This window comes from Prinia subflava, chromosome 5 (assembly GCF_021018805.1).
Source record: "Prinia subflava isolate CZ2003 ecotype Zambia chromosome 5, Cam_Psub_1.2, whole genome shotgun sequence".
In the NCBI taxonomy this organism is placed as follows: domain Eukaryota; kingdom Metazoa; phylum Chordata; class Aves; order Passeriformes; family Cisticolidae; genus Prinia; species Prinia subflava.
The window spans coordinates 3,826,723-3,843,508 of NC_086251.1; the positions used below are offsets into that span (position 1 = coordinate 3,826,723).

General features: G+C 41.0%; 1 protein-coding gene across 3 annotated transcripts in view; it reads right to left on the reverse strand.

Annotated features, from left to right (window-relative positions):
* The window catches only part of GAS2 (growth arrest specific 2), an 80,359-nt gene that overhangs the window by 20,723 nt on the left and 42,850 nt on the right, over positions 1-16,786 (reverse strand). For all 3 annotated transcript variants that reach the window (XM_063397597.1, XM_063397596.1, XM_063397598.1), the window contains exons 5-7: positions 15,475-15,538; positions 10,994-11,138; positions 7,708-7,815 (exon numbers count right to left, since the gene is read on the reverse strand). In XM_063397597.1, coding sequence (XP_063253667.1) covers positions 7,708-7,815; positions 10,994-11,138; positions 15,475-15,538 — 317 coding nt within the window. The remainder of the gene's footprint in view (positions 1-7,707; positions 7,816-10,993; positions 11,139-15,474; positions 15,539-16,786) is intronic.

The window sequence follows — 16,786 nt, forward strand, 5'->3', positions numbered from 1 at the left end:
TTAAAAGAACATAACTGTTATGGTTAAAGGTCTCATTGTTTTACTCCTTTGCTACTACCAGAGTTTCTTGTTAAATAATTCTTTTTACTTTTTGAAAGATAAATCTATTCCTACTGACAGACATAGAAGCAGCTAAGGTCTTGTGTGGGGTTTTTTTCTTTTAAAGTTGGACCATAACTCAAAACAGAATCTTAATAAATCCATGTAAAACACATGCCCACAATTTATAACTAAGAACATAGTAAACTGAGAGTTGACTTTTTACACTTTTAATCTGAAAGATAAATAATGGAAAAAGCTCTGTAACTCTGTAGCTTGATTATCAATCCCATTAATGATCACAGAAAATAGAGAGGAATTTCTTGTTCCTCCCCACTGAAAGGACCCTGTAGGGGATATGAAGGCATCCATCTGATCCTTAAAAAAACCCAACAATAACAACAACAACTCCAACACCCCAAACAACACCACCAAAAACCCAAACTAACAAACAACTTTTTAAGAGAGTAAAAACCAAAAAGAAAACTTTGATTCCCCCCATCTCTCTAGAAAGAGTGGGCATCTGCCAACTTCTGCTGGGAAAGACAAACTCCTGGTGGAACAGGCTAGTTGATAAATTCTCTGCCATGCAAATCATGGCTATTCTCATTAAAATACATATTCTGTATTTCAGCCTGAGAAAGGATGTCATGGTTGGGGGGGAGGTGAATTTTTCCAGGGGGATATGGGCAGGCCAATCAGTGATCAGGTTTTGTGCTGGCACCTGGATTGGTCACTCGGAGGTTTGGACACACCTCTGAGGACACAAGGGGTTAAAAGCAGGACTCCAGGGGGGTTCAGGCTCTTTTGGGTTCTGGTTTTAGCAGGGAAACATCTCCTCTCCCCTGCCCAGTCACTAGGCTGGGTGGGGGAAGGGGCCACGTCGCCGGGCTGAAGAGAACCACGCTGCAGACTAAAGTAAGCTGGGCCCCGGGGGAAGAAGAGAAAAGCTTTGAGTTGAGCTGACCCCATCCAGGCTGGAGGGGTGGAAAACTGTGGAGGTGCCTTCTTTCTTCCTCCCTCTCCCGGAGAAAGTGCCCAGCTGCGTGGGAGTTGCCCAGCCTGGGAGTGCCTGAGCCTGCAGCCCCTGCCGGGAGCCAGAAACTGTTAACTCTCTCTGAGGCAGAAAGAAACTTTTTTCCCAGACATTGATTCTCATGGCTAGTGGTTTCAGAAAAGAAAGAAAAACAGCCTGGGACCGAGATGATAAAGCACGATTAGAAAGAACCCGATGGGCAGGGAATTGAAGAAGAGTGGCTTCTGAGCTAGACTTTTCTTGCATAATGTTAGCCATAGACTGAACTCAAGTCTCTTTTGAACATAAACTGCATTTTGGGGTGGATGTAGCCTAGCTTGACTTGCTGCAGTGAAGTGAATGGAGAAGAGAAGGGAGAGGGTGTGGTGGCGCCCTCTGCCCGCAGAGAAAAAAAAAAGCCCTCTGCCCCAGGGGAAAACTGGGGAGAGCTCAGCATGAAAGCATCCTTAAAAGAGCCCTGTATGCAGTTTCAGCCTACGGACAGTGGTGAGAGCACTGGACATAGGAAAGAGAAAGTGTCCCCTGGCAAACTTCTCTGGGCAGTGCCACAGGTGACATGGAGACACACAAAGAGTGGACCTGCGTTTCCTGAAGAGCACACTGTGGTGCAGGAGAGACTCCTCTCTACCTTGCTGAACTGAAGACTGGGGTTTTTTTGAGTGGTGATTGTTTGATTTAAAACCCAAAGGTTTGGTCTATAGAGGGTAATGTGTAAAGGGTAGAAACTGGGGGAGGAGAAGAAATGTTCTGAGAAGTTTTTATTTCTGTCTCTGTGTGTGTTTAGAGTTTTCTATCTCTGTTCTTATGTAATGTAACAAAGTTTTGTTTTTCTGTTTTTAAAGTTTAAGCCTGCTCTGCTCTGTTCCTGATCACATCCCACAGTAGTTAGAGAAAAAACATACTTTCGTGGGTGCATTAACATCTGGCCAGTGCTAACCCATGACAAAGGATTTGGAAATATTTCCTGCTTTTCCTTTGGTCAGAACGAGACCATGTCACAGAGGACAAAGGCATCAATAAACACATGGGATAAAACCCTGCTGTGTTATATATTGCAAAAAGTACTTTATACCTTTACGTGAGTGCTGCCAGAGGTGCAGGGGAGTTTGGAAACAAAATATAATACCTATAGTTTTTGGTGAATGACATGAATGCTTCCACAGTGGAACTGGATATAACAAGAGGAAAAACTTGATTTCACACTGACAAGAGGATGACAAAGAAATAAAATCAACTCCCATCACTGTCACACACAGTCAACTCACCAAAAAAGTTGTTTAAAGAAGAAATATAAAGCTCAGTGCCATCCTTTAAGAGCAACACCACAAAGAGCAGCACCTCCATTCCTAAAGCATCAGGTCTAATTGTTTTCTAAACTGCCAGCACATGCTGCTGTCTCGCCATTAATGCAGAATATATTCTTGTCTAGTAATTGTCAAATGGATTCTTACTAAATGATTGATCTGTTTGACAGAAACACAAGAAAGTAACTGAGAGAAAGGAAATAGTCTCCCCCATTTCCATTTTCAGTGCAGACTTAGGGGACCCAATCCTTAGTTCTCAACAGTACACTATAAATAAAGGCCTTTTTCTTTTGCAACTCCTTGTCTGTAGATGATTGGTGCACTTGATTAGCAGTCTGTATGTGCTCTTAGCTGGGGAGATCCTGGTCCAGTATCCTTCCTACAAAAGGAGTAGGAGGAGCAATAAAAGGAGAGGAGGGGAGTTCTATCATTTGATCTATTTTTGTATTCTCGGTATTGAGGGGAAAAAAAAAGTCTAAAATAATGAGATCAGGAATACAGGTTTTTCTAGCTTTGTCACACATCTTGTTTACCTTTAAAGCATTCACAAGTTTTTGTATAAATAATCACCACACAGAAAACCCTCTGATGCTGGTGTGCAGGGTAAATTTACCTCGGTTTGTTCCTGCAGAGAACAAACTCAGGCACCTGGGGAATGTTTGCTTGGCCATCCTGAGCTCCTGCTAAGGAAATCAGCTGAGCTTTAGGGTGATGCTTTTAGACATAAAGCTTCAGAGTCCTTCTCCTGAGGAGAATTCTCCTTCTACTCATTTCAGGGAATGCAATATTGTTATAAGTTCAGTTCTAGAAGCCCAAGTCATAAATACCACGGCAGAAAATCACCACAGTTGTATCAGTCATTTCAAGTACAATGTTACACTTCCTGAGGATGCATCACACCCTAAAAAAGCACAATATGATTTGGTAAAACTCCTTCTGACCTCCAGGCAGAGTTCTCCTTGTGCAATAATGCATGGAGGGAGACACTGGGAATTAAAGAAGACATGAAAGAAGGTATTTGATTGTCCACAGAAGGAGGCCACTGAGGCAAACAAGCCTAAGGTAGGGAGAAAACCTGCAGAGGTGGTGCAAAGCCTGTCAATTCCACTGAATCTGAATATTGCATCAAAGACATATTCTGTAAAAAAAATTTCCACCAAGCCTAACAAGAACTTCATTGGGTCAAAGTAAAGAGGAGCAACTTCAACAGTTTTCCATTAAATTAGGAGCTAATAATTTGACTTCAAAAGGGTTTTTCTGATGAATCCTTTCCAAGTTCCAGACACTAGGTTAACATGAATGGCCATGCAAACGCAGTAAGATGCAAATGCAGTCAGTGAGAAAAGGTAGAAAATTAAATCAAGGGGGCAAAAAATTTATTTATTCATTTCTTATACTTTATGGTTTGGATAACCCTCAGTGAAAGTCAGTGAACTGTTTAACTAGAAAGGTCAGTTCCTCAAGGACCAGACAGGGGAGCTGCAGCTGCTTTTGTGTTGAGTGCAAAATCAGGGACAAAGAGAAGGGAGAGATGTCCATGGGCTGCTGGCTCCAGGGAGGCCTAAATAAGAAAAGCTGAAGGGCAGGAAGGGGAGAAAAAGAAAGAGTAAAAGGAGAGGCAGAAGAGAGAGGGTAACTAAAAAAACAAGCAGGCTGCAACTTCAGCTGGGGCAGGGCAGATGAATGAGGGGGTCTAGAACAAAACAGATTTCCTGACAGCCCTGTGGGCAGCTCTCAGCTCCAGCTCCCCACTGACACTTCCAGGATCACTGTTTGTCCAAGAACTTCTGAGTCTTGTGGAGTGAATTTCACTGGCCCTTCAAGGACTCATTTTTTGTTAAACAATAAGTGAAAGCTGAGAAGGTTGAAAGAATTCCACCTCCAGCAGCCCAGATAAGACTGAGATGTCCCCTGCAGTAAAGCTGTTGGAGAGGAACTCGCACAGAGTACAGAAGTGTTCAGCTGCAAGGCCTCCAAAGCCCCTTGGATAAACTAGGGGGGCATAAAGCAGGGCTGCACTTGCCATGTCCTTCCCCAGGCCCCTCCCTGGCAGCCTGGGCTGAGCATGGCTGTGGGGTCTGCGGGGACAAGGCTGAGATCAGAGCCCAGAGACACCAGGGACTGCTGCCCTGGGGCCAAGAGGATTGTCAGAGTGCACTCACAAGGTCCCAGGCATGCCCCTGTGTCTCCTTTGGAGTCAGGTTAACCAAAACTCCTGATCTGCCCATGACTTTGACGTTGGAAACACCCTGGAAAGTTACTCCTTATGGATAAAGCTTAGGAAAGGATTTTCACTACTGAAAACATCAACTCTTTTGCAGATGGGAAGTGAATAGGCCTGGGAAAAGCAGAACAACTATGAACATTTCTGGAACAGGGAAGACTAAAAAAGCTAGGACAATGATGCTGAAGGAAAACCAAAAGACAGAAACACACCATGCCAAAGCCAGGAGTCCAACTTGTGCATTTGAATTGCAAAGGCAGAACAAAGCATCTGAGTTTTGTATAATCTGTATAATCAATCTTTCTATTTCTCCTTATTTCCAGTTCTTACAGGGCATATGGTACATCACCCCTACCTGGATGGTTTGGAGCAAAATGTCCTTTTATATTTATACACAAGTACATTTTTCTCACCAGGAAGAGGCAATAGTGCGTACGAGATTGTCTGCAGAGTCATTTTTTATGTCTATAAAAACATAGCCATTACACACACACTGTGTTATTGAATCTGAAAATAAAGTTTCTACACAGGTGCTGCAGCAGGTAAAGAACACCTTTCCTCTCCTGGCATTTAGAGGAAGAAAGTATTGAACCAACATTTCATTATTACTATAGCAAGATCATGTTGCATAATCTGAATTATTAAGAATACAAGGTAAATTATTTAAGAGCAATCACATACCTATCAACAGGTCTGCAAGACAGAGAACATCTCTATGTCACAGCAAAAACCACAAGGTTTAAACCCAGGACCCATTACATCATCTAATGTGGCTCCAGTTGCACTAGAGAGAACTTATTTCAACTTATTAATATAATCCATTACTGTAAAACATGTCTTCCATCTTTTCTGTGTAAGTGGAATTTGGAATCATTCCTGTTTGGAAGGAAGGAAAAAGAAGCTACAAGCAGATAAATTTTTACTGAAAATAATTTCTTAGCATCTCAGCCATCACAGCAGTATGTTAATATATTCAGTTTATGCATTATGGGATCACTTCATGAGTAAAAAGGTGCTTTTGGGGCAGGCAATTTTATCAGGAGATTTAATGTTTTCATGAAGTTTCACAATTTCCCTTAATTCAGGGATTTAAGACTTCTATTAGGAATTAAAATATTTTCCCATGTTAGAAAAAACCCCAAACCAACTCTAATTTTAATGGGACCCTTACCCCTGTGCTTTTTGCTACATCTTCCAAAGGGTTTCCTTTCCTTAGAATTACTTTAAATGGACACATATAATTGTTCCTGTGAATTTCTGCATGAAATCAAAGAATTCACTCTGCCATGTTTTGTTTTGCTTTGCTGTTCCTTGTCCACTTTTTTCATATACAGATGTAAGTTAATAAAAAATAGGAACTTGGGACATATTCTCTTCTGGTTTGTATGTTGGTTTGGGGGTTTTTTAACTAACAGAACTTGCGGAATTACAAAAAAAATTTCCAGATATGATATTATTAAGTAATTTCTGAAAAAATCATCTTAACCATCAATTAACATGAATTAGTCCCACTGAACTGCATGGCCAGTTTGCATTGGTGTAAGTTTTGTAGGAATGATGTTGAATGCTGCTGTTTAATACCTACTCTACATTACTGTTATTTTTTTGCACAATTGGATGTGGAATGCAGCAGTGGGATATGAAAGGGGTGTTTTGTTTGCAAACTTGGAATGAAATCTGGCTTGGACTAGATTGCATAATAAAGAAGTAAGCAAAAGGGAATTAGATACCATTCTGGCACGACTCAAGTTGCTCAAAACTAAAAGATTAGAAATACTTTGATACTGTTTTTAAAATGAAAACCAAAAGGAAGAAAATGTAAATGCTAAACTGTGCCAGATTACTGAGGTCTTTGGTTAATAATCATTGCATTCTTCAAAGTGGTTTGAACCAATAATAAAGCTATTACCTAAATATACAGCAGAATTAAAAAAAAGTCTCACTGGCTACACACCAGAAAAGATAGTAATCCTTTATACCAGCATGTTAAGTCTCAAACTATCTGTGAGATTTAATAAAACCCTTATTTGTTCTTGACCTATTACTGAATTAATGAAGAGTTCTCAATACTTATTCAGCACAGTGCTGATACGTGTTCCCAGCTTCACATCCCTGAGAAACCCAAATCCTTCTCTGGCTCCAGTGACTTCACTGTCAGTTATGTTAAGCACAAGTTCATGACGGAGTAAGCACTCTGGTGTTCTGCTGAACCAGGAACTTGACTTCTGCAGATAAGAAGGGTCCCCCTAACTTCTGCTGTTTGCAAGTGCTCAGTTTGATCAGGTCACAGGGATGTGCCTCTAGCAAAGCAGGGATAACAGTCACACCTCTCATTTTGTCAAGTCATGGCTCAAGAAGAGTGCACATGGAGAGGAAGATGGAAAGAAGCCCAGCATGGATCAGATTCTTAACATACAACTACAAGAGTAACAAGATTAGCATATTTTCGATCATTATCACCATAGACATATATAGAGAAAATTAAGTGGACCAGAAGAATTAAGCTTTGAAAGTGTAGATGTGCTGAATTCAGCCATGTAATTATGCTAGCAAATATTGATATGATTAACTTCGTGCTATGGGAGTTAATACCCTACAGACAAAGTCTGAAATACAGCTCTGGGTTTGGAAATAGCTGTTAATCAGATGAAGGATTGTGGATTTCAATGGCTTGCTCAGGCTGTTTAGCCATGACCTGGCAGTTCAGTGATCAGGACGCCTCTGATCTGTTTCCTGACCTGTTAATTAGTATCAGTCAGAACAGAGCAGGAGAAAGGCTGTTTTAATGCACTGGGTATTCCTTCCAGCCCCACTGAGAAGCCAGCAGGTCCATTTCTGAAGGCTTTTCTTTTGGTTGCAACTGATTAAAGACAAAGCAAATCCCATGACCTAAAGCCAGAAGGATATTTATCTCATACTAATAATTCCTCGGCTCAGTTAACACACTGCAGGTTATTTATTCTCCAACTGTGTCACAAAAATGAGTCAGTGCTGGTTAACCAGAAAGTATCTTTTCCTGTTAATCAGTGATGTAATTTTCAATGTGAGAGGTAGCAGTAAGGTAAAAACGAAGTAAAAATAAAAAAGGTAAATAAAATCTTTACCCTAATGAAAAGGATCTTCTCTCCAACTCTGTATCTTCCCTGTGAAAGACGCTCCACACAGAACTTAGTAGGGCATTTGCAGGGTGGATCTTCAGAAATGTGTTTCACCTAGGAAACAAGAAGTCATTAACAGGAACTGTTTAAAATAGCACGCAGAGTAAAACATTCAGCCAGACACTTATCACAATGTATCATTTAATTTCAGTCTTAATTGATGCTATTTCTATTGTTTTCCTTAACATTTCTGTACCCCCAGCAAGCACCTATGGTGCTCCCAATAGCACTGATTGAGGAGCTGAGTTAATGTCCCACAGTTCAGCATCAAATTTGCACTCTTCATCTGAAGTCAAGCAGTTTGTTACACGGAGTTAAGCATCAAACTTTTTTGTATTCTCAGTATTTTATGATTAATCAGCCCAAAGTGCTAATACAGCCAACAGGCAAAATGAAGATGCCATAAGATGCATCCTGCCTTCTAAATATTGATAGATATAGAGGTATATCTTCCTTACCATGAGAGGCCCTACCTTTTTAAAGCTGTGCACTAACCCCTTAGGGAAAAGGCACACACAGAAAATCCTGTGACATGGTTAAAAATCCACACCAAGACACTCCCCAGCAGTTTCAGCTGCCCTTTGATGAACTCCTCGTTAGAGCTAGTTCAATCAAACTTAAAGGGACCTCAAGCACACTAACATTGCCAAACCTAACTACATAGCCCCAAAAATAAGGGCTGAGGAAAAACACATGGAAAGCACTTTCCTGCTTGTTATTAGTGGCATCAGCCTGACTTTGGCCTCCTTGGTCTGGCAGGTGCTACCCAAGGCATTTAGTCAAAGTGTATTTTCTCTTCACTGATGGGAAAGGAGCAAAGAGTATCAAATACCAAATCAGTATCAAAAGAGCAGACCTGGCTGTGAAACTCTTTCTTGACATTCAAGTTGCCCTTCTGCCTAGGAAGAGCAAGAACAAGTGCAGCATTTCCATTTTACACACACTGTGGTTGTCTTGGACAAGGTACGTACCTGCGACACCAGAACCAAACCAGGCTAAGTGCCATAGGAACTCGGAGGTGTTTGTCCACCTCAAACCATATTCCAAAGGCATTCTCATAGCCAGTCTGTAAAGCAAGGCCTGGAAAAACGGTCTGAGGCCCAGGAAAGGATATCTTCAGAATAGCTAACAAATTCAAGTCTTCAATTTGTTCGTAAAAAGAAAAAATGCCTGACCAAAGCTGTAGCACTCTAATATTAGAGTGTTTTGTTTATCATGACTAGATAAGGCTTCCAAGTACAAACGTTTTTCATATCTGCTTTAAGAATTAAGTGACAGTATGTTAAATAAGCCAAAAAGAACTTAAAAGGTACCCAATTATTGGTTCTCTACTTTTGAAGCTAGCCCTATTGAAGGATTTAAAGGCTTTCCAATTATTTCTGGAATTGTTCACTGCCTTCATCTGAATAACCTTATTACCTTGTGGAGGATTTTTTATAAGTATTATTAAGACTTCTTTTTTTCATCAGAGCACAATATTTTTATGAAGAAAAATAACTGAAATAACACTTGACAGAGGAACTTCACATGTGTTTCACACACACAAAGTGTTTCTCAAGCATCAGATGAGTTGTCCTCAGTTTGAATGGATCACGTTTTGAATTTTAAGATCAGTTACTCAAGTGATTTTTATCACCATGGATGAGACTTGGCCTCCATTTCTGATGAATAAACTATTTAGACAGTCAGTGTACAATAGGATAACTTACATGAAATCGTGGTTGATGACTCAAATCCAAGTGCAGCTTGCTGAGGATGAAGAAGATGCATTCCTGCATTTCTTGGAATGTGGTACCAAGACTGGTGCCAGTGCTAGGGAGCTTTTTGGCAATGGCCCTCTGAACACTGTTCAACAATCAGGGATCCCTGACATAAAATCCTGGCATTTATCACCCTGGGAGCTGAAAATGGGTGGTGGGAGCTTAATGCTTCACCCACCAGAGTTCATTCAAGGAACCAAAAACCCAGAGCAGCTGGGTTCAGGGTTGTTTTGAAGCAGAACAGACCCATCTTCAGCCTGTGGAGAGTTAAAGACCTATTCTGATCTGTCCTGGTGTAAAACAGGACAATAAGACCTCCACTGCTATCCTGCTGTCGAGGGTTGCCTTGCTGTCCCAAAGGACACAGAAGTACTGAGTGGAATTTGGAAATCAAGTAAGGAAGCAGAGGGAGGGAATCTATTCTATTTCATTTTGTGTCTGGACTATAAGAGCAACTGCTGCTGTTTTATGGTGTGAGTGTCTGGGGCAGTGCGGGTCAGGAATCTGGCTGGCTGAATTCCACCCTGCTCCTATCCCCACTGCTTTCTAAATTAAAGGAGGTGGTTGGAGAAACCTGCACACTGCTCCATTTCCACACGATATGCAGTTACCAGCCTCCCTCCACACCTCACTGCTCTTTCTCAATTCTGCTGAAACACAAGTGCTTTTGCAAAGCTGAGGGAGAAACACAACCCAGAAAATTTTAGATGTAATTATATGCACCAAATTAAAAAAAGCGCTCCAATAAAGCGGACGAGCGTTGTATTCCATCTGCTCTTTGTAACAGCAAAGTGGCACATGGGTTTCTCCAGGAGGCTTTGGAACTCCCAGGTGGCACATCTACCTTGCAGTGCAGTGGTTACCATGGTAACTGCTGCTTTTTACGGGCTGCATTTGTGCTTTTCCAGTTTAACCTCTTCATGGCCTCAACATGTGTCCTTTTCATCTGATTCCAGCCATTTCCAATGAACCCCTAGGGATTCACACCACAAACAGGAACACTCAAGATGCTGCAACAAGTCTAATGAAATTCAAAGCAAGGTTCTAACAACAAGGAAAACAAGGCTTGTTTTTTTTTTTTACCATGTGAGAATCATGCAGAACAGCAGAAAAATTAGGCTGAAATGTCTTAGAAGTGTTTGTTAATGTTCAGTACAAGCCAAAGCTTGTCCTGACTCAGTCCTTCCTCAGACAAAGCACCAAGTGGGAGTTGGTGAATAAGGAGTAGAAGAGTAATAAGAAGGGAATGTGGCCCTGAGCAAAAGCTAGGCTGCACAGCTCCTACACAGTGTGACTTGTTGGGTTTTTTTTCAAGCTTCAGACATAAATAATTGTGGTCCAAAAACAAATAATTCTGTAAGTCTACAAATGTTTAGAGTAGAGTGAGATGTGAAAATCAGGCCTGTGTGTGTTTTGCAAGTGGGAGCAAATGAGAACCAGTAAGAGAGAAAGAAGTTCCCTCCCAGACTTACAGCATCATCCAACAGTTTCCCTGTGCTCTTCTTCCCAGGAGACTTTGTGGGTGATGGTGAAGGAGATGGAAGGGGAGCTGAAAGTGTTTCCTCTTGTTCAATCTCTTTTTCCAGTTTTATTAATCCAGGAGGTTCCACCCCAAACCTTTTGGAAACATGCAAATAATAAATTACTAGTCCATATAAAGTATGATGCATTTTAAAACAAAAGACTGGAAAGCATTTCTACTTTGGTGCAAAAACAGAATGATACACACATTAATAAAAGTGTATAAAAGACACCAACCATTACTGGCATTTCAAAGTAATAGAAAAAATAATTTAGATGCAGTCTCTCGGTTAATCAAGTTTACAGGAAATACCTTTTCAGCTTCTCTGTCTGATATCATATATGTTGGTGAATAATTTATGAACAACACTAGACCTCATAAATTGCAATACCATGCAGGACAGAGTTGAGATCAGTACATTTGCTCCTTTCTTAATTTTATTTCTTTCTTTCCAAACAGCACCTTTTCAAAGTACTTGACAACTTATATTTTGTGTTAGTATTTTTCAAGGAAATCCAAATGAAAAGGGATTAAGGGTTTTCCTGGTCTCAGCAGTTGTATGGAATTTATAAACAAGTGAACTGAGACATGGCTAGAACAAAGTACATACAACTTCAGCATGGATAAACTCAAAAGAGAGCACTTGAAGAGCAAGGTTCTATTTTAAAAGATCTTTTGAAAGCTCTATGGCAGGTGACTGAGTCAGTGTCTCCCAGCAAGCAGCAGACCTTGGACAGAAGCTAAAAGTGCATCATCCCATTTTCCTCATTAGTGATAATCCCCTTCTGGTTTCATGTTTGTTTTTTCAATCTGCCAACACTGAACAAACTCCAGAAAAACACCCAGAGCTCCTTTTTCAGAGAATGACTTCAGCTTGGAACAGTTTCCATGCCAGGTAGACTTCTCAGAGCAAACTACCTGCACAAATGAAATCATCTTTTCTTCTGCAGCAGAAAAGTCATAGTGCAGATGCAGAACTGCGCTGACCTATCCAGGTAAAGGCCCGGGCACTAAAATATTGAGCAGTAACAAATAGATCTCATGAAAATTTCAGCTAAATACCATAATGATCTTAGAAGTGTACAGAGCAAAGATAAAGGAGCATATAGCAGCTTCTGCCTTTTTCTGATACCCTTTAACTCGGTGCTGGCTTCCAACTGGTGCAGTCTGCCTAATGAAAGGCCAGCCAACACTGAGGCAAGCACTTCTATACAATTATTTACTTCCTGTCTGTCTGCAGATGCTGACAGGCTGTAAATCATTTCATTCCCACCGGGCTCTAAGCCTACTCCTGCACACAGCCTTACTCATCAAATAAAACTCTTCCACCGTAAGAAATGTTCTTTCTTTGCTTCTACTACTTTCCATCATTTCTACATTTTGTCTTTGTGACAGAGTTTTAAAGTTTGCTGTACTTGCAGCATGCTGAATTCCTCTGATGAACAGCTGAACAATAAAATCAACAAACACACACACACACTTTTTTCCACGCGCTGCACGAACCCGAATCAAAGCCGCTGGAAAGCTGAAATTGTAAAACCACATCTTTTCTGAGAGGGATAGAGGTGCAAATTCTGGGAAGGTATGCTGAGCATTTCCTTTTCTGCTCCCTCCTAGGATGGCTCCTCACAGCTACACGTGAAGCAGCACTGGGCTGTAACACGATCTCTGTCAGACCTCTCCGAGCACCACTTTCCATTTTTACCGAGGCAAAGTTAAATACAATAGCAGACAGACCCTGAAATCGCCCCACAGTAATTCCAAAAGACCTGTGAGGGTTGTTCAACCCTGCAGAGTTTAACAGCAGCCCCAGAACTCCATTCTTTGTGCAGAAAAAAGACTTTAGCTGTTTTCCATTGCACAGTCTCGGAGTTTCAAACACTCAGGGAGAACGCAGGACCTGTGCAAGCCCCTGCAATCGTCCTGAGCAGTGCCAGTGCTCAGTCCCACCCTGCAGGACACCTCTCTCTCTCATCCATCTCACTGTACTGACACAGCCTCTGCCAGTGACACAGGGGCTCATTTCAACTACTCAGGTGTTGCAGATGATCGCAGAACTTTGTTTTCATAAAAAATGGAATTCAGGATAATTTATCAGGCAATTGTATTTTTATTGGTATGTTTGAAGTGCCACTCTTTGGGCCAAGTTTCCCACTCACTGTGCAGTCCATCTGTCCCTAGTTTGTCCAAGAGGACAGTGTAGTTAACATGCTAAAAGCATAACTAAAGCCAAGGTAAATCCTCACCTGCCTCCCCTCCTCCACAGAGTGTCTGCTGAATACAAGCTCAAGTTCAGCAGAACAGAGCTCTGTTTAACTCCTCCTCCAGCAGCCCTCACTCCTCCTCACTTGTGCCTCCACCACAAGCCTATTTGCATTAAATAAAAAACCTCATGTTGGCTTACAGGAGTCACAGACCCTGAGGACCAACAGTGATCTAGCTGGGCCAGGTGTGCCAAAAGCTGAGTCCTCATCATCAATAAGCCCCCTTGAAGAGATCTTTCTGATTCTAACAATACTCAGTGTCTGCTCTTTCAAAACTGACCAAGGCACTTTTCCCAAGGTCTCTGCAGCTCCTGTTCTGGAAGGCAGATCCCTGGGACTGCCAACAGAGTGGGGTTCCCCCCAGAGCACACATATGTGACCTGTGCTCAAAGCAGCTCAGCAACCTCACTGCCACCTCGCTGCAGCCCCACTGCCGCCCCACTGCCGCCCCACTGCAGCCTGCTCCTTCCTACCCTCAGTGAGGGAAACCATCCACTCCCCTTCCCACACAGTTCTGGTTCATCACAGCCCAGCCCAAACTGGCACCGTGTATTTGCTTTCCAGTTGTGTCACCCTGACATTCCACTTCAGTTTCTGTGGACCTTGCAAGTGTACAAGATTGCAAATGGGGGCTGTTTGTTTTTGAAGAGATGCTGGAGCAGGGAAAAGCAGACAGACATGTTATTTGATCCCTCAGCTATGAATAAAATTAAAATAAAGAAACAAATACAGAAAAACAAACACAACATATAAGATCATCATTAATGCTCTATGACAATAGTAGTGTATTATAAATAAAAAACAAAATACAAATCTTTTAAGGTTAAAGGGATAGATATGCAATATAGGTGAAAACATGTCTTATTTACTTGTTCAGAACTTCTTTCCTTGGCTGGAACAGAAAGCATGCGAGACACGGAAGCTTAAGACAAATACAAAGGACAAGATTCTATTGTCATTCCCTTGAAGATCTATTGAGACATCAAATCTCACAGCAAAATGAGATTAATCTAACCCAGCTTTGGCAGGATCCAGCCCTGCCTGCCCCCAGGCACGCAGCACCTGAGGGAGCTGGACACCACCAAGGGTCAGCTGGGGCACACAGCCCTGCAGCTGTGCCCCAGGCACAGGGACTGGGGGTGCTGCACCTCCCAGCTGGTCTGCAAAGCACAGCTTGTCTGCTCAGGTAAACTCAGATCCATTCACATTCATTTCATTATGCACCTGCAGATAAAAACACTTTCTTCCTTGTGGGAAGTTAAAACAATTTGCCATTTGAACCCAAGTTCTAGAGGTAAAAAATTGAAAACCTGAAATCACTATTTTTTTGGTCATTGCTGTCCTTATGCAAGTGTCCACTGACAGCAAGGGTTTTCCTGAAACTTGAGCATGAGACAAATTTCTACTTTTCCATGTCAGTTCCATCACAAAATATGAATACACATGATGCAATTTTAACACAACCAATACTAGCTTTTAAACTAGGAATAAACAGGGGTCTCCTTCACCTTGACTGCAACCACAATTTCAGAATTCTTCTGAAATGAATGAAACTATCTGCACAGCAAGGCACTCCAATCTGACACACATCCACACATCCACAAATCTAACTGCAATTCACATGCAAGACTGGGCAGCAGCACTGCTGCTCATGTATTTTTCAGTAAATCTTGTGCACTGTGCTGGTTAAATCTGCCTCTGCAAAAAGGGGAAAAAATCACATTCTAGTAACTGCAATTTTGAATGTTTAGCAAAAGTCTTTGTGTTGATGTCAAAGATAACACGATCATGCACTGAAGGTCCAGCACAGCCAGAATAATCTTGGCCAGATTTAGGTCGTGTGAAGATCAACTCATTACCAGTAAACTTAATTAAGTTGCAGTTGTTTATACAGAGATCTAACTTTAGGAGAAACAGCTCAAAGCTTTATAGAAAAATAAAATTTTCAAACCCTTCCTCTCCTAATACAAGGACAGCCAACAAACATCTTCATGGAGATAGAGGTTTTCTAATATTCACTAACAACTGCCCTCCAGAGTGACACCAAGCCAAATGCTCTATTTGAACCTCATGAGCACAAGGGTTAGCTGGAGATGTGCTGATTTCATGTCTGTCAATAGTGTCAAGAGTGCCAATATTTCATCAGTCTTTAAATATTCTCACCTACCTTGCTGCAATTCTTCCAAGTTCCAGCAAACAAAGGCACACTTCTCTTGGCTGCTTGTGGAGGACTAGAAAAGCAAAATGAAGATGGAAAACATTGATAAATAAAAGCCATTTTCAAGACTTTAGTGATGGGATGGAACCTAATCATCAACATCTGTAACACTTGACTACGATAAAAGTTTGTTTTCTTTGGCTTGCAGTAGAGTTTTACTGGAATAAAAAGGATGGGATTGATCAGTGGTTCTTGGAGTTCAGACAGGTCAGAAGTGTCATGAATAATTATTTGGGGTAATTGGTAATCTGCGGGCAGTTAGTAACTACTTAAAAATGATCAAGAGATCTGGCACAATGCTTTATTTAGTAGAAAGTAAAAAATAGTAACATTAGAGTGATACTTTTCTCTCTACAAACTAAGAGAATTCATATCCTTTAAATCCCTATTTTTCTTACCCAATTTAAATTTAAAAAATAACAAAGTCGCATTAGCAAAGATGTACCTCCCTACAAATTTGGTCCTGAATTTTTTTCACATCTACTCTTAAAGTCAATATGAAATGACTTCAGGAATCAATTCTTCACAGTATAAAAATCCCACACAGACACAAAAGAGTTTCTTCTTCATACATACACAGATATAATGCACTTCACTCCCTATTCTTATCCTTTCTTTTGCCTCTACATTTTCTGAAGTGATACCTTCACCCTTTCATATTGTCCAATTTCTGTAGATGATAATAACCAAAATGGCTGTACATCTCCTTTCTATTGCGACCAAACTGATCTAAAATAAACTTGCCATATATAAACATAAATATAACTACAAATATAACACAAATATAATATTTGTTCAGCATGGTTTCACTCTCACCCACCCAAGGGAATCTATGAGCAAGAACCTCAGTTACCCCTGCCTTCAGGGCAAGTGATAACAGTTATGAAATCCCACCATGAACCAAGACATTTTCCCCCCCACGGTTCAGAATAGGTAGTGTTCTCTAAAGAAGTCCAGCAAAGCATATAAGCAAAATCCAAAAACCAATAAATGAAGAAAGGTAGGTGGCTGTTTGCATAAAAACTCCCCAAAACTCTAAGAAGAAAGGAATAACAGAAGAGAAAAAGGTAATTATGAGTACATTGTAATCTACTCCTCTGAAATACCTAGTAGAGTAAAGCCCTCATGTTGTGGGTAAAAGTCAGGTTTTAAACATTTCCACAACAATAAAAAAACCTGCACCTTTCTCTTCAGATTGAATTGAGACCAAAAATAATTGTGTGGCTATTTGTATAAATCAGAAAAAACCTGAACAACAGCA